Genomic DNA, 20,663 nt, shown 5'->3' with positions numbered 1-20,663 from the left:
CCATTTCAAGAGACTTGGAGCTGGTCCTCACCTTGAGGAAGCAGTGGCTTGTTTCAAGAAGCCACTTCTGATCTAAGAATCTACTCAGCATGCCTAATCAAGGAGAAGACTGCTATTTTTTTTTCTATTCTACATGTACCAAAGTAAGAAATGATATTTCTAAAATCAGTTCTGTCTGCAGTTTCTTTAGTGGAATTGGATAAGATTTTCCCAACATCTTAAGTTTTTATGTTTTGTTTTGCTCAGCTGTTTATTATTTGCTGTCAGTTTTTTTAGTAAAAACTAGCATAGTTAGGAAAATTCATTGCTCATGTTTTTTCTTCATTTTATATATAATTTTCTCATGTTCTACAAAAGTGAAAAGGCTGGAGACATATCATTCAGTGTTCAGAATTAATCTGTTTACAATGCCTTTGGAATTGGGGACACTTTGACCTACTAACTGCTAACTTTGATTTTATTAATATACGCTTTGGATTAAATGAGTATGTGGATTGTATTTTACTTATCTTTGTCAAAACTTCCTGTTTTTCTACTTGATTCTTTTGTAGCTCTCTTTAGTTATTGTCTGCTTTTCTGTTATTTCTTTATTACTAATTTTGTAAGCCTTATATGTTATAAAAACTTTCTCAAATCATCTTAATGTTGTGTTTAAAATAATTTTTGAGCAAAGCTCTGATAATTTTATCTTATATATAGCACTTTGCACAACAGCATTTTGTTTGAGATATTACCATTGTATAATATATAGTGAAGCATAATTAATTATATATATCAATTATACTTAAATTCTACTCTACTTTCTAATTTTCCATCAAAAGCTAGAGTTATACAAGTCAGGATATATGAAACAGTTTTGAAGATAAACTATAAAATACTTTTTTTTTTTTTCTTCTTTTTGGAAACCTGGTCTCACTTTGTCACTCAGGCTATAGTGCAGTGGTATAATCATGGCTCACTGCAGCTTCAAACTCCAGGACTTGAGCAATCCTCCTGCCTCATCCTCCCGAGTACAGGCACATGCCACCATGCCCATGCTTGGCTAATTTTTCTGTTTTTTGTAGAGACGAGGTTTTGCTCTTGCTAAGGCTGGTCTCACACTCCTGGCCTCAAGTGATCCTCCCACCTTGGCCTCCCAAAGTGTTAGAATTACAGGCGTGGGCCACCCTGCCCAGCCTGTAAAATATATTTTTAAAGAGTACCTAACACTCCTACTTGTCTTTTTCAACCCTTTATCTTAGCATGTATCAGATCAGATGGAAGGTACTGTCAAGAAATAGGTTATAGGAAATTATTTATTTGTTGCTCTCAAATTGTTCTTGTTATCCCATCTCAGTTGTTTTCTACCTTGTCTGTCTTTTCTTACTCATTTGTACTTGTCTAGCTTATGGGAAGCTAACTGGCTTTTTGTTTGTTTGTTGAGATGGGGTTTTGTTATGTTGTTGTATTGCCCAGGTCAGTCTTGAATTCCTGCAACTGAGCGATCCTCCTGCCTGTCTCCCAAGTAGCTGGGATTACAGGCATGCTCTATGGCCTCCAGCTTAGATTCCAGGAAACTCTTATTATGCACATTTTACCTGGGATTTATTTCAGTGTCACACTTCTTTTCTGTGTTCTCTTTTTGTTTACAGGGTGACAGCTGCCCATTCCGTCACTGTGAGGCCGCACTAGGAAATGAAACTGTTTGCACATTATGGCAAGAAGGGCGCTGTTTTCGACAGGTGTGCAGGTTTCGGCACATGGAGATTGATGTAAGTTTTGAATTTGCATTCTCATAAGTAGTCTAGGGTCTGGTGGGTCAATAAAAAATATAGGGACAAAAGTGACATTTTGCTATATATATTATAACAAATAGTATAATTTTCTTTTAATGATCCACTGACATTTCTGACATTAATGCTCATTAATATCTAAATGATATGAGCCTGAAGGGGCATGATTTTTCTGGAAAGCAGTTTTATAGTGAATCTGAGCTTTAAAAATATATTTGTATATTTGCAGAGTATCTGTATTTTTTTTTGGAGACAGAGTCTCGCTGTGTTGCTGTGGTGTCGGCCTATATTATAGTAACCTCAAACTCCTGGGCTCAAGCAATCCTCCTGCCTCTGCCTCCCAAAATGCTGGGATTACAAGTGTGAGCCACTGTGCCCAACCCCTGGTTGATCTTTGATATTTATATCAGGCTGACCCTCCATGAATATACCTTTCTCACCCTATATTGAGATCCCTTCTGCACAGAAGTCTTGCTCACCCTTCTCAGGCTCAGTACTTGCCAGGGTACCCTCCCATGCACGTCTTCCTAACCCTCATGGGTTCCAACACCCTATGCCAGTTCCACCTGGTCACGTGGATACCTTCTTCATCTCAGTCAGGCTCCAACACTCTCCTCTGGGCCACCTTGTCCCTCCCCCGAGATGAATGCCTATCTCCTTCAGCCCCATCTAAGACTTTGGACTGAATTGTTAAGGACGGAATAGGGAAAGAAGGAAGAGACTGCTATTTGTATCTGAGGTCATATAGTTATTCTAGTCTGGTTCTAGATTTCTAGTGTCTCCTTTTTTTGAGACAGAGTCTCGCTTTGTTGCCCAGGCTAGAGTGAGTGCCGTGGCATCAGCCTCTCTCACAGCAACCTCAAACTCCTGGGCCCAAGCGATCCTTCTGCCTCAGTCTCCCGAGTAGCTGGGACTACAGGCATGCGCCACCATGCCCAGCTAATTTTTTTTATATATATTAGTTGGCCAATTAATTTCTATTTATAGTAGAGACGGGGTCTCGCTCTTGCTCAGGCTGGTTTCGAACTCCTGAGCTCGAGCAATCTGCCTGCCTCCGCCTCCCAGAGTGCTAGGATTACAGGTGTGAGCCACTGTGCCCGGCCTCTAGTCTCTTAATGATACATTTAAGCTGCCTGTCTTGTAAATGGCAGGGGAATTCACTAAATAAATTGAGAAAGAAATACTCTGCAACTTTTATAAAATTGGTGGTAGAATTTATTTTGGCACAACACCTATGGAAGGTTTGTCAGGGTCTCTCTAAGAGCACGTGTTCATTTAGGGATTCTCTGCAGTATACTCAAAGCTAAGATTTATTACAGCAATAGAGTAAAAATACACTGTTGAATCATAAGAGAAAAAGACACAGGAAGAGTCTGGAGGAATCCAAATGCAAGTTTCTTTACACTCACTCCCATTAGGGGTCACACAGAGCATACTCTTGCACCAACAGTGGAATTGCAGCAATGCACATGTGATGGTTTTGTCCAGGGAAGTTCATTAGAGACTTGGATTCTTTCTTTCATTTTTTTTTTTTTGTTTGTTTCCATACATGAGACTTGGATTCTTTCTTATGTTCTCTCCCCCATGAGGAGTCATACAAAGTCTATTCCTCTTCCATTTAAAAAAAATGCAGCTATATGTGTATGATGTTTCTGCCCAGGGAACCCCATCATAGACTTGGCACCCAAGGTTTTATTGGGGCTGGCCGTGTCCTTTTGCCTAACATGTACCAAAATTTCAGACTCCCAGAAGGAAGGCAGATATTCAGCATAAATCATATTGTTTACACATTCTAGGCACATGGTGAGCCTCCCCCTTTCCACCTTACCAATTAAGTGACTGGTAGCATTCCAAGAGCCAAGTTGGGAGATGACAACCAAGAGCCAGTCTTGCAAGCAGGCCTTTCTAAAGATAATAGTCTCAGAGCTGCTATGTTAACTCTTTTCTGCACAGGGGCTTATTTGGCTGCATGTCTCAAAGGAACTAAATGCTTATATCTTTTACATATATGTATTCATGTACAAAATAAGGTGTATGCAGATTTACTCATTAAAACATAATTTGTAAGAGTAAAATATTATGAACAACCTAACTGTCCTTTATTTAAAATAAATTTTGCTGCAGTCATTCAGTGAAGCACTGACTACCAGTTAACAAAAAATTTTAGAAAGATCAGGATATTTTGTCCAGGGAAAAATGTGAGGGGAAGAACAAGGTGTATAAAAAAGGAGAAGGAAAAGAATTTATATTTGTTTTTCACTTGCATATGCATTTAAAAAAAAATCTCTGAAAGTATGAAGAAGAAACAACAGCAATGGCTATGGGGATGGGGAAGAGGGCTGAGAAGGAGCCCTTTTTCTGTGTACCACTACTTCCTTGCTCCTTTCATCTCCTTCATGCCTTAAATTATGTCACTTTTAGCAACTTCTCTTCCTTCTAAAATTCATCTTACATGCCTCAGATTTTTGAACCCTGTATAAACTTAATCCAGTAAACAAATTACCAAATTAACAACAGGTCTCACTTCATTTTTTATTTGAAAACAATGTGTTCTTCCTTTTTGTAGAAGAAACGCAGTGAAATACCTTGTTATTGGGAAAATCAGCCAATGGGATGTCAAAAACTAAACTGCGCTTTCCATCACAACAGAGGACGTTATGTTGATGGCCTTTTCCTACCTCCGAGCAAAAGTGAGATCCAGTTTTAATTTTAAAACAATAGTTGTTATTAAATAAATGTACACCGGTTATGCACACTGTACAAAGTACTTTTACACATTGCCTTCTTTCAGTCTAGTGAAGAAAAGTATTCTTTCCGCTTTACAGACGAGGGAACTGAACTGTACCTAAGGTTAAATGATTAGTATATGGCATATACTCATAGGTAGCCAGGGATTTTTGTTTAAGAGAATTGGGATTGCATCTTCTAGCTTTAATTTATGACTGATTTTGTATCTTTAGCTGTGTTGCCCACTGTGCCTGAGTCACCAGAAGAGGAAGTGAAGGCTAGCCAACTCACAGTTCAGCAGAACAAGTTGTCTGTCCAGTCTAATCCTTCCCCTCAGCTGCGGAGTGTTATGAAAGTAGAAAGTTCTGAAAATGTCCCTAGCCCCACACATCCACCAGTTGTAATTAATGCCGCAGATGATGATGAAGACGATGATGGTAAGTTTTAGCTCTTTCTTTAAAGCAAATAGTCAGGGTCATGTGGTGAATCGGACAGAATCAGGATTAATGCTGTAGGCGTGTTTTTAATTGCATTTCCCTTAAATGTTGACACATAGATCAGTTCTCTGAGGAAAGTGATGAAACCAAAACACCTACTCTGCAACCAAGTCCTGAAGTTCATAATGGATTACGAGCGGCTTCTGCCCGGAAACCTGGGGTCAATTTAAAGCAGGGTAAGAGGAGGCTGTATTGGTACTAAATCTTATAGCATTATTGAATGTGTCCACAGTATTTTAACTACCTTTGAAATTTAGTTCACAGTGATTGACCTAAATATCTGTTTCATGAAGGAATGCTATACACACATGCTTTCTCTTGATCATTCCTTCAAAAGATGTTTGAATGCCTGCTGTGTACAGATAAAATGCAAAGGTGAAAAGGCTCTAGTTCAGGGATCCTAAAACTTTTTAAACAGGGGGCCAGTTCACTGTCCCTCAGACCGTTGGAGAGTGCGCACTGTGGGCCCTGGACGAGTCGGCTGCTAAGGAGAACAGGCAGCAGTGGCAAAAACACCTGGAGGGCTGGATAAATGTGCTAGGCGGCCTGCATGTGGCCTGAGAGCCGTAGTTTGAGGATGCCGGCTCTAGGTCCTCATATGATTTCTATTTGGGTTTTTCAGGTGAATGTTTGAATTTTGGAATAAAAACTCTTGAGGAAATTAAATCAAAGAAAATGAAAGAAAAATCTAAGAAGCAAGGTGGTAAGTCATTTTGGCTTAGATGGTTGTATGTTGCTAGGGAAGAATAATAAGGATACTTGTGGAATTAATAGCCAAAATTAGCAAAATGATTTTGATTTCTTTGGCTTATTTGAAGTAAAACACAGGTTTATTTAAATCATGGTTGCTTTTTTAATTCATTGCAGCTGTGTTTCAGTCTTTATTCAGAACTAGGCACATGTAATAAAGAACCTGAAAGAACCTATGTATCTTGGGAACTATAACCCTAAAGAACACAATATAAGAACTATAATAAAAGAGGAAAAACTTCATTTTGTAGTAGAAGAGTTCTTTCTCAGGAGCTGCTAGGATTTTCTTCCAGTGCTTGCCTCAACTTGGTTGATCTGTATTTCTGACCCTAAAAATTATAGTGTGAAATGTATTATATATAGAGATAAATGATTGGGTCTAAGAATCCTTTTATTAAAGCTTGTTCTGTGGGAACTTTGGAGTTATGTTTTTCAGATGCTTAAATTTAGATGGAAAGGATGGATTAGATTGACATGCCTAATGTGTGGTATACTTCTGAGGATAACTTTAGAATGATGTTAGCCTTATTGATAAATAAAAGGAGGTTGAGTGCCTAAGTTAGTCCAAATAATTTTTTTATTTTGTTTTCACATTATGCTCCAAGGCTCCCCCCACCACTATCCCATTTCATAGGAAAACAGATTTAAAAAGGCTGATTGGCTTTGATATAGCAGTCTGTATTGGACTTAACTGGTTACAAAAAACAAAATTTTTTTGTCTTATGATAGTTTTATTTTCCATAAATCATTTGCTGTTCTTTCACTTGCCTTATTCAGAAGGTTCTTCAGGAGTTTCCAGTCTTTTACTCCATCCTCAGCCCATTCCAGGTCCTGAAAAAGAGAATGTTCGGACTGTGGTGAGGACAGTAACTCTGTCCAGCAAACAAGGTAAGGAAGGTATAGGTAGGTCTCAGAGTTGTCAGGTTTCTACATTTATATAATTGGAAATGCAAAATCCTGGATATTTTTTACCTTTGATGAATTTGAAGTAAGACTTTTAGTATGTTGGTTGGATATAAGGATGAAAGTTGATGCATTTGACTCTACTATTTAAAAGGTTGAAATTCTTAATTCAAGCAGCCTTCACATTTATGTATACTTAATTTACATTTATTGTTTATATCCATTCAACAAATTTATTGACTTCCCTTGTTGGGTAAAAGACTTTAATATAAACTCTTTAAGTTGCAGAAAAATGTAAAAGTCTTTTTACTTAATAATTTTAAACCTAATAAGGAATTGTAGCTGTAGATACATTTAAATGTTTATGCCTTTCAAACAACAAAGAATCAGAAGAAAGAGAGCTTATTTCTTGCTGGGGGGTGATGAAAGGAAGATACAGCAGAGCTAGTATTGGAATAGGGTATGATTTCATTTAACATATCAAAGTGCACAAGCAAAAGTATAGCTTGGGTTTTATAACCAGGTGGCTAAGAACACAATCTCTCTCCTTATGCTTGGCTGCTATTAATAATTAGTACTGTACTATTGTGTGCATTTGGCTGTCTAAATTATTATTAAAAGGGGGGTTTTTTAAGTACAATAATCTTCCTTAAGACTGAGACCTGATTTTCAAGAGACTTTCTGGGTGGGCTCATACTAACATCAGAACATACTTTGTACCCATTACTAGTTTCTCAATACAGAAAGAATTGGCTAGTGGTAGAGAAATTCTGTTTTTGTTATTTCAGGAGAAGAACCGTTGGTTCGATTGAGTCTTACGGAGAGACTAGGAAAACGAAAATTTTCAGTAGGTGAGATAAATTTTGTTTTCTGCTTCTTTGTGCACTAACATGATACCTTCTCCAAACTCTCCATCAATATTGGCAGTCCCCCTGTATTCCTGGCTGAAAGCACTTACAAAATTTTCTCATGTTTTTCATGTGTGCATTATACCTTTTATTGAAGTTACAGAAATTTAAAGTATTATAATTTAATTAAATTAGTACCATCATTAACTTTTTAGAAGGTACTAGGTTTAAAACACATATTTATTTGTCTGTTTATTTTGAGACAGTGTCTTACTCTGTATTGCCCTGAGTAGAGTGCTGTAGCATCAGCCTAGCTCACAGCAGCCTCAAACTCCTGGGCTCAAATGATCTTCCTGCCTCAGCCTCCCAAGTAGCTAGGACTACAGGCGTGTGCCACGTCGGCCTAATTTTTCTATGTTTAGTAGAAACGGGGTCTCTTGCTCAGGCTGGTCTCTAACTCCTGAGTTGAAGCGATCCTCCCACCTTGGCCTCCCAGAGTGGTAGGATTATAGGCATGAGTCACCATGCCCAGCCTAAAATACAAATTTAAATGTAAGTATTGGCCAGGCTCGGGGGGTCACGCCTGTAATCCAAGCACTCTGGGAGGCCGAGGCGGGCGGATTGCTCGAGGTCAGGAGTTCAAAACCAGCCTGAGCAAGAGCAAGACCCCGTCTCTACTATAAATAGAAAGAAATTAATTGGCCAACTAATATATATAGAAAAAAAATTAGCCGGGCATGGTGGTGCATGCCTGTAGTCTCGGCTACTTGGGAGGCTGAGGCAGTAGGATCACTTGAGCCCAGGAGTTTGAGGTTGCTGCGAGCTAGGCTGATGCCACAGCACTCACTCTAGCCTGGGCAACAAAGCGAGACTCTGTCTCAAAAAAAAATAATAATAATAATAAATGTATGTATTTTATGGTGGGGGGAGTGTTTGGTTAATAATTTGAGTTTTTTGATTTATTGGTGCTATTTTATATTTAGAGAAATACTTTACCATATTACTGAATTGTATATGTACCTTAATGTGTATGTGTACATGCTCTTCTTGAGTGTTCAAAAAAAAAAAGAAAGTAAAAAATTAAATAAAGAATTAAAAATTTGGCCGGGTGCGGTGGCTCACGCCTGTAATCCTAGCTCTCTGGGAGGCGAGGCGGGCGGATTGCTCGAGGTCAGGAGTTCAAAACCAGCCTGAGCAAGAGCAAGACCCCGTCTCTACTATAAATAGAAAGAAATTAATTGGCCAACTAATATATATGGAAAAAATGAGTGGGCATGGTGGCGCATGCCTGTAATCCCAGCTAATCAGGAGGCTGAGGCAGAAGGATTGCTTGAGCCCAGGAGATTGAGGTTGCTGTGAGCTAGGCTGATGCCACAGCACTCACTCTAGCCTAGGCAACAAAGCGAGACTCTGTCTCAAAAAAAAAAAAAAAAAGAATTAAAAATTTGTAAGAGAATAAATAAAAGTAAAATAAAATGTGTATGTGTACAAAAAAATTATTTCAAAAACCTTTTCTGATTTCAGAATTTCCTTCAGATACTGTCAACTAAAAAAAATAGTGAGGTTTATACTTTGAAAAAATGAGAAAATGAGAGCTTTCTCATAAAGAGTAGCAGCCTGTTGGCTGTTGAAAAGCAGAGGCCCAGCTAGAAGCCAGGCAAGAAACAAGATTTTATACTAAGTTGTATGGTCAAATGTACACATTCAACAAGCTGTAGAAAGAGTCATGAATATTTATGAAAAAGGGAAATCATGTGCAATTGTAATTGTGTTTTATCTCCCTCATTCTGTCATGGCTGGTAGCTCATTTTTAAGGTGTGGCTTAGGATTATTTTTAGTTCACAATACTGTTTTAAATGTGCTTAAAATGAAACCTTACCTCTATTTTATATTTTCTTTGACATTGTTCTCACTGCCCTATCCTCAAAACTGTTCTGAACTTAATAATGTTTCAAGTTTGCTGATAGTTAGAAAACGTGATGTGTCATTGAATCAGTTACACAGTTAGTGCCCTAAGTAATAAAAAACTTTAAAAATTAAACCATGCCCAAATGAAATCTGATATTTGCTGTGGATTTGGTATGTGTCACAATGCTTTATATAAATTTTCATCTAATCCTCAGCAACTATGAGCAAACTAAACTAAGACTTTTAGATTTGATAAAGCTGATCTGAGAACTTTAGTTAAAAAAATGCACCTGTAGTCCTAGCTACTCAGGAAGCTGAGGCAGGAGGATCGCTTCAGCTAGGAGTTTGAGTCTAGCCTGGGCAACATAATAAGACCCCATCTCTAAAAAAAATAGCCCAAGTGCAGTGCCTCACGCCTGTAATCCTAGCACTCTGGGAGGCTGAGGCGGGCAGATTGCTCAAGGTCAGGAGTTCAAAACCAGCCTGAGCAAGAGAGAGACCCCCGTCTCTACTAAAAATAGAAAGAAATTAATCGGCCAACTAAAAATATATATTTAAAAAATTAGCCGGGCATGGTGGCATGTGCCTATAGTCCCAGCTACTCGGGAGGCTGAGGCAGAAGGATCGCTTGAGCCCAGGAGTTTGAGGTTGCTGTGAGCTAGGCTGATGCCACGGCACTCACTCTAGCCTGGGCAACAAAGTGAAACTCTGTCTCAAAATAATAATAATAATAGTAAAAAATTTTAATATATGTAAATAAGCTATTTTAACATTAGCATACATATAAAGTATGATTTTTTGTTTCATGTATGAGAGGAGAGAGAATCATACTCTGTGCAGGGTCTTGTGAAGTTTTCAATGAGATCTTGAAAAGAATATAACTTCAGTGAAGCAATCTAAAAACAGTTTTTAAAAACTTAGGACATTTAAACAACTTACATTGCATAGTGCAATATGGTAAACTGGAGTTTGGAAACTTAATTTAGTTCTTGGCTTTATCAACTAGTTGGGGAGTTGGCTGAGGATACAGAATCTTTCAAAACCTTAAATTTATTTTCCAGAATTGGAGAGGGGCTATGTAGCCTTCAGAGTCTTGGTATCACAGGGAAACTTGAAATTATATAATTCTTTTTAATTCTCTTTATACTAGGTAAATTTAACATGAATTCAGCAATTGGCTAAATTTAAGATTTTTTTGTACATGAAGCTTTTTTCACATTCCTAATTCTGAACTTTAATTTCAACCAGGATTTAGGATCCTCCATTTATAGTTTTAGCGAATTATTTGGTCAGTGTTCATATGTGCATTCTTAATTTTTCATCCCTTATCTCTTCTCTCTATGGCTTTTTTTTTTTTTTTGAGACAGAGTCTCACTCTGTTGCCTTAAGTAGAGTGCTTTGGTATCAGCCTAGCTCACAGCAACCTCAAACTCCTGGGCTCAAGCAATCCTCCTGCCTCGGTCTCCCAAGTATATGGGACTATAGGCACGTACCACCACGCCCACCTAATCTTTTCTATTTTTAGTAGAGATGGCATCTCGCTCATGCTGCTCATGCTCAGGCTCGTCTTGAACTCCTAAGCTCAAGTGATTCTCCTGCCTTGGCCTCCCAGAGTGCTAGGATTACAGGCGTGAGCCACCATACCCGGCCTCTATGGCATTTTTATTCCTTCACTAACTATTGAGTTCTAAGGACGTTGGTGAACAACACACCATATAAATTCAGAAAACTTACAGAATTATTCTACATTGTTTGTTTTTGCTTATATTTCTTGACCTCACTGAAGATTGACTTGAAATATTAAAGTAAGTTCTCCCTATTTGTAGGTGGTGACAGTGATCTTCCATTAAAGCGTAGCCTTGCACAGAGGCTAGGGAAGAAAGTTGAAGCTCCAGAAGCTAACACTGACAAAACACCAAAGAAAGGTACTTTAGTTCTAATATACTGTATGTAATTTTGACAATTGTTTTTTGTAATGTTAACTGCTATGGTTTGTCATTCTCTTGTTCGGGTAAATTAGTTTATCATCTTCCGTTTTATTATTCATTCAACAAACACTTGATTGCTTATTCTGCTAGATTCTGGGTAGACACCATTGAACAAAATAAACACCACCACGTTCCTTAGAAGCTTAGAGTATAACAGCAAGTGATAAATTCTGTGACAGAGAAAAGTACATGGTGCTGTAAGAACAGATAAGAAGGGCTCCTGTTATGGAAAGGTTCACAGAGAAAGTGATGTTAAAGTTCAGACCTTAAATATGTGTTGGAAATTAGCCCTGCGAAATTGGAGGGACAAGGTTTGTGTTTCTGGCAAAGAGAATATTGTCTGCAAAGGCACAGAGTTAAGAAAGTGTGATGTGCTCCAGGAACACTGAGTATGGCTAAAACACAGAAATGGGCTGAAGAGCATGGTGACTAGAGAAGGAGGAGGGACTGGATCATAATATTGAGCCTTTAAGTCATGTTAGAGAGTTTGGGCTTATCCTAAGATAGTAACTACCCATTGAAAGGTTGTAAACAGGGATCAAAGGCTCAGATTTTAAAACCATTACCCCGCCTGCAATATGGAGAAAGAGTAGAAGTGGGCAAACATGATGGCTGGGAGATGAGTCAGCAGGTTGTTAAAATAATCCAGATAAGAGAAGGTAGTATTGGCATAAATTTAGTGATCTAGAAATTGGTTTGGAAACGTGGACTAAATCAAGAGATATGTGGGAGTTAGAATGGTTTATAATTGAAGGAGAGAAAGAAATCAAGTAGTGGATTTTTTTTTCCCACTTGTATGACTTGCATGAATCACTGGGGTTAATTACTAAAGAGTAGGTGTATTTTTCCTTTTCATTGTGTTTAGTTTTAAATTTTCTTGAGGGTAAGACACTTCTGTTCACTTTTCCTCCAGCCTAAGAGGCTTTGATGAGCAAATATTCCTGTTTTGGGGCATTGTTTGCATCCTCAGAGCAAATAGAAGTTACTTCTTCTTTGCCTTTCTATCATTGAAGATTTTCATAGCTGAAGAGCATATTTCAATAAATTTAGGGGGAAAAATATTTGATGGCAATAAGATTTTAGAAGATCATTTAGTAACAAAATTATTTTCTTGAATTCAGTAGTACAGCTTTTCTTATACAAAGAAAGTGTAGGGTTTTTTTAAGCTTTCCAGAGTGCTCTAAGGATTCTATGATTCACATAAATCTGTTTTATTGAGAAAAAAAGTTTATGACTTGATTGTTTTTTAAACTTTTGTATTAGAAAAGTGTAGTCTAATTTATGACTTTGAAAAAGATATGACCTGTAGAAAGTCTCTGTTCAACTTTTGCTTTTTGAAATTCTTTCTTTTTATAGTTCAAGTTTCTAAGTCTCTGAAAGAGCGATTGGGCATGTCAGCTGGTCCCAATAATGAGGAGGCAACTGGTAAGTAAATCCTAAGACCTGGTTCTGATATTTTTCTCCTTGCCATAAGAGTCTTTGCCTTTTCACTGATTTACCTATTGTGATTAGGTTAGGGCCTGTGGTCGTTTTTTGTTTGTTTGTTTGTTTTGAGACAGAGTTTCACTCTGTTGCCCCGGCTAGAATGCCATGGCATTAGCCTAGCTCACAGCAACCTCAAACTCCTGGGCTCAAGCAATCCTCCTGCCTCAGCCTCCCGAGTAGCTGGGACTACAGGCATGCGCCACCATGCCTGGCTAATTTTTTCTATTTTTAGTTGTTTGGCTAATTTCTTTCTAATTATAGTAGAGATGGGGTCTCCCTCTTGCTCAGGCTGGTCTCGAACTCTTGAGCTCAATTAATCCTATCGAGCCACTGCACCTGGCCAAGAATACACTTCTGAATAGAAATTGAAATCACCAATTTTTGCTTCCTAAGAGTTTTCCTTGAGGGCCACTACCTGAAACATGCAGTAATCTAAATTTGAGATAGAAATTTAATGTTACATTTTTTATTATTTTAATTGCCTGCCCAAATGATACTTCTCCAAGTCATTAAGAGATGAACTCCAAGTACAACGCCATATTTTTCCCCCATTAAAACAGAGAGAGTTAATAAAGTTGGTGAGATCCACGTGAAGACATTAGAAGAAATTCTTCTTGAAAGAGCCAGTCAAAAACGTGGAGAATTGCAAACTAAACTCAAGACAGAAGGACCTTCAAAAACTGATGATTCTACTTCAGGGACAAGAAATTCTTCCAGTATCCGAATCAAAACGTTCTCTGAGGTCCTGGCTGAAAAAAAACATCGGCAGCAGGAAGCAGAAAGACAAAAAAGCAAAAAGGATGCAACTTGCATCAAGCTAAAAACTGACAGTGAAATTAAAAAAACAGTGGTTTTGCCACCCATAGTTGCCACAAGTAAAGGACAATCAGAGGAGCCTGCAGGTAGAACAAAGTCTATGCAGGAGGTGCACATCAAGACACTGGAGGAAATTAAACTGGAGAAGGCACTGAGGGTGCAGCAGAGCTCAGAGAGCAGCACCAGCTCCCAGCCTCAACACGAAGTCAACCCTGGGGCAAGGCGGTTGCTCCGAATCACCAAAAGAACAGGTAACAAGAAAGCTTCATCTATAGTACCTCTTTCCTAAATAATATTCCAAAGGAGTGTTCCATGGGATCTTCCTGGGAGTTCTTTGACAAGTTTTCTTTACTCAGATAACTTTTTTTTTTTTTTTGAGATAGAGTCTTGCTCTGTCTCCTGGGCTAGAGTGATGTGGCATCAGCATAGCTCACAGCAACTCAAACTCCTGGGCTCAAACGATCCTCCTGCCTCAGCCTCCCCAGTAACTGGGACTACAGGTGTGCACCACCACACCCAGCTAATTTTTTCTATTTTTAGTAGAGAGAGGATCTCTTGCTCAGGCTGGTCTTAAACTGCTGAGCTCAAGCGATCCTCTCACCTCAGCCTCTCAGAGTGCTAGGATTGTAGGCATGAGCCACTGTGTCCAGCCTTCTCAGATAACTTGTAAAACTACTGAATTAAATCAAGTTAAGCTGTTTCTTTACAGCAACACTATATAGATGTTTGCTATTTTTATGTGCATTTTTAGACTTTATATAAGGACCATCTTAGGATTCATCTATAATTTTATTTGTCCAGTAAAGTTTTGTTTAACTTCATCTGTCATAAAGTTGCAGTCTAAATGAAATAAATAATGATGTCTTTAATGTGACTATAGGAATGAAAGAAGAGAAGAAACTTCCGGAAGGAAGTGAAGTTGCTTCTCAGAGCAGTGTTCCTAGAACAGAAGCCAAAGAGGTGAGTTTATTTAAAGATCATCATATGGTTTTGTCCATGACAAACAAAGGCTAGGTGTGCTTTTCTGTCTTACCTTATGTAAATTTCTATTTAACACTTCACTGATACATTAGATAAACAGTCTTTCTCTATAATTTTTTTTTTTTAAATTTGAGACAGGGTCTCACCCTATTGCCCAGGCCTAGAATGTAGTGGCATCATCACAGCTCAATGAAGCTTCCAACTTCTGAATCAATCCTCCTGCATCAGCCTCCCGAGTAGCTGGGACTACAGGTGTGCACCACCACACCTGGCTAATTTTTAAATTTTTTATAGAGATAGGGTCTCAGTATGTTGCTCAGGCTGGTCTCAAACTCTTGGCTTTGGGCCGGGCGTGGTGGCTCACACCTGTAATCCTAGCACTCTGGGAGGCCAAGGCGGGCAGATTGCTCGAGGTTGGGAGTTCGAAACCAGCCTGAGCAAGACCCCGTCTCTACTAAAAATAGAAAGAAATTAATTGACCAACTAAAAATATATATAGGGAGAAAAAATTAGCCTGGCATGGTGGTACATGCCTGTAGTCCCAGCTACTCGAGAGGCTGAGGCAGAAGGATTGCTTAAGCCCAGGAGTTTGAGGTTGCTGTGAGCTAGGCTGATGCCACAGCACTCCCTCTAGCCTGGGCAACAAAGTGAGACTCTGTCTCAAAAAAAAAAAACTGGCTTCAAGTGGTCCTCCTGCCTCAACCTCCCAAAATGCTAGGATTATAGGCATGAGTTGCTATGCCTGGCCTATATTTACAAATCTTTTTTAAGAGAGTTTCCTGTAGTTCTATGTATATTAGTATTCTCTGCTCTTAAAAAGGTATTAAAATTTGTTATTAATATTTTTTACACAGTTTCCCCCTGCCTTTGAAAGTAATGCTGTGTACCACACAAAACTTGGAAAGTTTTATTTTTCAGAAGAATGAACAAACTCTAATTCTATATAACCCAGATATGACCACCACTGTTTTGTTTTGTTTTCATGGATTTCTTCAAGAGCTTTTTTTTTTATATATGCATGAATGTGAGTTTGTTTCATGTTTAGAACATAATTGAGAACTCTACAGTGTATCATTTTGCAGCCTGCTTTAACTTTATCATATTAATAATTCAAGACATTTGCTTTTACCAACTATATAATATTTCTGTTACATGAATATAATCTATTTCTGGACTTTTAGATTTGTTTTTACACAGTTGTAAATAATGAATATCTTTGTACATAAATCTTTGTGCAAGTGTGTATTTAGGAGTCATTAGTATTTGATTTAGAGTTGTGGTTTTATAGCCTATATGCTCTGGGGTTTTTATTGTTCCACACATCTTTAATCTTTCATTTTTAGAAGGATATTGTCTACTTTAGTATCAAGTAAAGAGTTTTTCTCTTAGATTCTGGATCATTTCAAACTCTTCTTAATTTAGATGTTAGCCTGGTGCTTTATAAACAATAATTACCGTATAGGTTATTAGAGGTATTAGGTTTTAATTCTGTCATTTAAATTTATCCACAGGCTTCAGACGAGACCACAGGAGTTGACATTACTAAAATTCAAGTCAAGAGATGTGAGACCATGAGAGAGAAGCACATGCAGAAACAGCAGGAGAGGGGAGCCTTACAGAAGGAAAAGTCAGTCTTGACACCCCTTCGGGGAGATGTCTCCTCTTGCAATACCCAAGTGGCAGAAAAACCGGTGCTCACTGCTGTGCCAGGCATCACACGGCACCACCTGCCCAAGCGGCTTCCCACAAAGTCATCCCAGAAGGTGGAGGTAGAAACCTCAGGGATTGGGGACTCAATATTGAATGTGAAATGTGCAGCACAGACCTTAGATAAAAGGAGTAAAGGTGAGTATTTTTTATACTATGTCTTGCTTTAGGATATCAAAATTACCAAGTTTTAAAAACTCCCTGGCAATAATTAGGTTGAATTTCATTTGCCTTGTGGATAGGTGGATAGTAATATTTCTGATACTATTATACAAAGATAAAACTAGAGTTCCTTTCTCAGAATTCAAAACTGCTATTTAAAAAACTTTGTCTAAAATTTTGTATGGTGCATGTTTCCTCTGGTTTTAAAGAAGTAAAATAGAAGAACAGTGACAAATTCAAGAGGCATTAAAGGGGTCATTTGAATATGTGTATCTACATGGTGACCACCTGTAGTACAAACTACATATGGATCATTTTCAGGGTTTTTTTTGTTTTTTTTTTTTAATTATTTGTGGTATTTCTAGTACTGAAAGATTTTTGCTATTTTATTCTGTGTTATCCTCCATGTAAAAGAGAGTTTATTCTGGCTGTTAATCAGATATTTTCTGTCCCTTGTAGTTAAACCCAAAGTAAATGTGAAGCCGTCTGTGGTTAAAGTTGTTTCATCCCCCAAATTGGCCCCAAAACGCAAGGCAGTGGAGGTACATCCTGCTGTCATTGCAGCTGTGAAGCCACTCAGCTCCAGCAGCGTCCTACAGGAAAGCCCGGCCAAAAAAGCAGCTGTGGTAAGAAGTAGACCCACTGTTGTGGTGCTTTACTCTGTGTGGTAGGTAAGCAGAAAAGATGGATGCTTTACTAGCGCTCCATGTGTAACACTTCATGGCATTTCCTAGCATTTAAGTTGTTTGGGTTGCTACTGTGTTTTACATTTACAGTTAGACATTTGTGAAGTGGCAGGACAGGATTTTTTAAAGGCTAATACTTGGGTGGCAAGATATTTTGCTTATTTGTACATTCAACCTTTAGATTATTGATTCTTGGGTTCCTAGGCTTAAAGTATGATAGCCATCTTTTTAAGAAGGCAGCAAAAGAAAGTGAATATACTCAAATAAAAAAGCCTGACTCCCACTGAATTACTTTACCCTTCCTTTCGTAGGCTGTTGTCCCAGTCCTCTCTGAGGACAAATCAGTCACTGTGCCTGAGGCAGAAAAACCTAGAGACAGGTAATACCTTGTAATTTTTTCTAACCACACTCCAGGCCATTGTTACTGCTTATGCTCTCTAAAGAATAACACTGATAAATAACTTTAAACAATTTAACCATATCTAAATAAATCTGCTTGGCTTCAAATTAACTGCAACAAAGCATGAAAATTCAGAGTTGCTGTTCTCCTATGGTGCCACTGTTTATATTTTGCCTATATCATCTAAAAGATATATTTAACAACTGGCTGAATTGTACTTTAAATTATAAAAATGCTTGGTCCCAAACTAGTAAAAATTCTTTCTTTATGTGTGTCCTCAGAAACAACCCTTTTGCTAACTCTGTGTCCCTGAGCCTAGGTGATTCAGGCAACTATTGAAAAAGGACAGTTTTCAGGCCGGGCACGGTGGCTCACACCTGTAATCCTGGCACTCTGGGAGGCCGAGGTGGGAGGATTGCTCAAGGTCAGGAGTTCAAAACCAGCCTGAGCAAAAGTGAGACTCCGTCTCTACTATAAATAGAAAGAAATTAATTGGCCAACTAAAAATATATAGAAAAAATTAGCCGGGCATGGTGGCGCATGCCTGTATTCCCAGCTACTTGGGAGGCTGAGGCAGGAGGATTGCTTGAGCCCCCCAGGAGTTGGAGGTTGCTGTGAGCTAGGCTGACGCCACAGTACTCTAGCCAGGGCAACAAAGTGAGACTCTATCTCAAAAAAAAAGAAAGAAAAAGGGCAGTTTTCTAATAATCTTATTTTTTTCTTACAGTCTTACACTGCCTCCAACCCAGTCTTCTTCAGACCTCTCACCCCCAGAGGTATCTGGCCCTTCCTCATCCCAGATGGCCACAAAAACTCGCCGACTCAGCTCTGCCTCAACAGGAAAGCCCCCGCTCTCTGTGGAGGATGATTTTGAGAAACTAATATGGGAGATTTCAGGAGGCAAATTAGAAGCTGAAATCGACCTGGATCCTGGGAAGGATGAAGATGACCTTTTGCTTGAGCTATCAGAAATGATTGACAGCTGAAGGTGGTAGTGAGAACACTTAAAAAAAAAAAAAAAAAAAAAAAACTCGCCAAAAAACTGGACTTAGTTTCATCTATTATAACATTTATCTGAGATGATCATTTGTTTAGTCTAGAATTTGCCCCATATCAGAAGTATACCTCTGAATTATCTGTATGTGTCCTGGATTCCTTGGGGTCAGGTTTTTTAAGTCACTCGATAGCCATTTTGTCCATTTGATGCCATTGTTTAGCATCTTTGAGAAAAAAGTTCTGTCATACCCTTCTCTCCACAAAAAAGAGACTGAGAAAAGGAGATCTAAGTGAAAGGGTGCAAGAGAACTTAGTGACTCCTTGAGGTGTTTTGTCAGTTTTGGCTTTTTCCCCGTTTGTTGTATTCTTTCTTTTATGTATTGTCTTTATGTACTTAATATTTACCGGAGTTTGAAATGGATGAAGACGGCTGCTACCATTAAGGACCAAATTTCATGCTACCACTAAACAAAAAAACCCACTCAGTGTGTGTTAAATTGTATGTCTTTTTAAAGGTAATCGGAGAGTCAACTAAGCTTTAAAGAGGGCTGAGCAGCTCAGGAAACCTATAAAATGGACATAATTCTTTGGACCTGATTTTGATGCTTCTGCTGCTCTGTTAGCCTCTGAAGAGCAATATCTAATTTATTATTACTGTAATTTTTTAAGGCTTTAAAGTGCCTCAGGGGTCCCCTGAAACTAATTTTCTATTTCTGGGACTCTCTGGATTCATTAGAAGAGATGGTGATATGGTTAGAGGAATTTTTTTTTTTTAGTATGAAAATTGTCCTTTTTCTTCAATACTTGCCTCCTTCTGGCATTGAATTGTCACTGGGACAAAAATCAGTTAATTTTTTATTTCTTAACTCTCCCAGCAAACTGTTTGCCCAGTATTTATTTGGTGCCCTTTAACTACCTGAGGGACAAAAATGAACTCATTTGAACTGCCAGTATTTATCTTTGGACCATAGCAGTACACTGATTGTACTGTAGCAGGGTTATTGAGATGCTCTGGGGGTGTATTGTATACCTGCCAGTTTTCTTCATTTCTGAATTGAATTTTCTTTTCTTGATGTTAGTCTCCTTCACCTCAAGGTTTAGACTTGTGAAGGAACAAGCATGATGGGGATAATAGTCTTAAAGGAGACATTGTACATAATCAGAAGGAGGAGGAAAGAAGGACTTGTCCATTTTGATATTTTGCTGTAGGTGGCCAGCTTTGTTTCTCATAGGGAAATCTGACCCACCTGTCATGTTGGCTCCTAAGGAACTGCTGTTGTAAGCGGCTCATCAAGAGTTGAACTTCATGTAGCCTTGTTGGGAATATGGAAAAGGAAGAAAGCCACAGGACTGCCCATTCAGTCTTGGGAAGATCCAGATGATTCTGCACAAGCAAAAATGACTTGAAATTTATGTATAGACACACCTCTACCAATCCATCTTCAGCTGACTGAATGTTGTATGATAGCCCTTCTCCAAAGCAGGGGTGGAATGTTCTGGTTTCACCACAGATTTTCTACTCATTTCATTTTTGGAATCAGCTTATAGATTCCAGGTCCCTTTTGTATATAAACTGTATTCTTTTGCATTTTTAAAAATAATTTTGTTTCATATTTAAAGCACTTGTATTAGTCAATGATTCGTGTTCAGCATTATTTGAACCATTTGCCCTTACAGAAAGAGAAATACTTATTTGTGTTTTAAATAAAACTGGTGTAGGAACGTCTTGACGTTGTGAATTAAGTAATCTTACATCACTTTAGCGTGGGATCCACCTTGACGAGAGTCCCCAGTCAGAATGTTGTTGGCCTTTTGTGTAAGTGCCCCAATTTCACAGGTATTATTTGGCTTTAGAAACCTTTCATGAGGACATATTGCCAAACTTACCCACAAATGAGCTGAGTTTTAGCTACATGTGCTTTTTTATATGTAGGTGAGGGTTTTTCTGATACTGATACTTAGTTCTTACCATTTAACTCAAGTGATGCCATTAATTTTTTTAAAAGAGGGAGAGTTTAAAAGCAATGTTAGATTAAA

At 38.4% G+C, this 20,663-nt stretch overlaps 1 protein-coding gene across 1 annotated transcript; it reads left to right on the top strand.

Moving 5' to 3' along the window:
- The first annotated feature begins 4 nt into the window (after window positions 1-4).
- Window positions 5-20,352, top strand: ZC3H11A (zinc finger CCCH-type containing 11A). The gene is made up of 16 exons (XM_020284342.2): window positions 5-143; window positions 1,632-1,751; window positions 4,339-4,462; window positions 4,733-4,936; window positions 5,056-5,172; window positions 5,619-5,699; window positions 6,524-6,634; window positions 7,438-7,500; window positions 11,232-11,330; window positions 12,750-12,818; window positions 13,439-13,945; window positions 14,575-14,654; window positions 16,187-16,520; window positions 17,004-17,170; window positions 17,542-17,609; window positions 18,358-20,352. The coding sequence occupies exons 1-16, from the start codon at window positions 90-92 to the stop codon at window positions 18,614-18,616; spliced, it is 2,457 nt and encodes an 818-aa protein (XP_020139931.2). The 5' UTR covers window positions 5-89; the 3' UTR covers window positions 18,617-20,352.
- Window positions 20,353-20,663: the final 311 nt, after the last annotated feature.

Source organism: Microcebus murinus, chromosome 23, assembly GCF_040939455.1.
Source record: "Microcebus murinus isolate Inina chromosome 23, M.murinus_Inina_mat1.0, whole genome shotgun sequence".
Classification (NCBI taxonomy): Eukaryota; Metazoa; Chordata; class Mammalia; order Primates; family Cheirogaleidae; genus Microcebus; species Microcebus murinus.
This window is presented reverse-complemented; position numbering and strand designations above follow the sequence as displayed.

Bases quoted from the DNA above. Each gene is read 5' to 3' on its own strand.
- ZC3H11A (XM_020284342.2), top strand. From the start codon at position 90: ATGCCTAATCAAGGAGAAGACTGCTATTTTTTTTTCTATTCTACATGT. The intron at 144-1,631 runs GTAAGAAATGAT...TTTTGTTTACAG, and splicing joins TCTATTCTACATGTACCAAA to GGTGACAGCTGCCCATTCCG. The intron at 7,501-11,231 runs GTGAGATAAATT...CCCTATTTGTAG, and splicing joins AAAACGAAAATTTTCAGTAG to GTGGTGACAGTGATCTTCCA.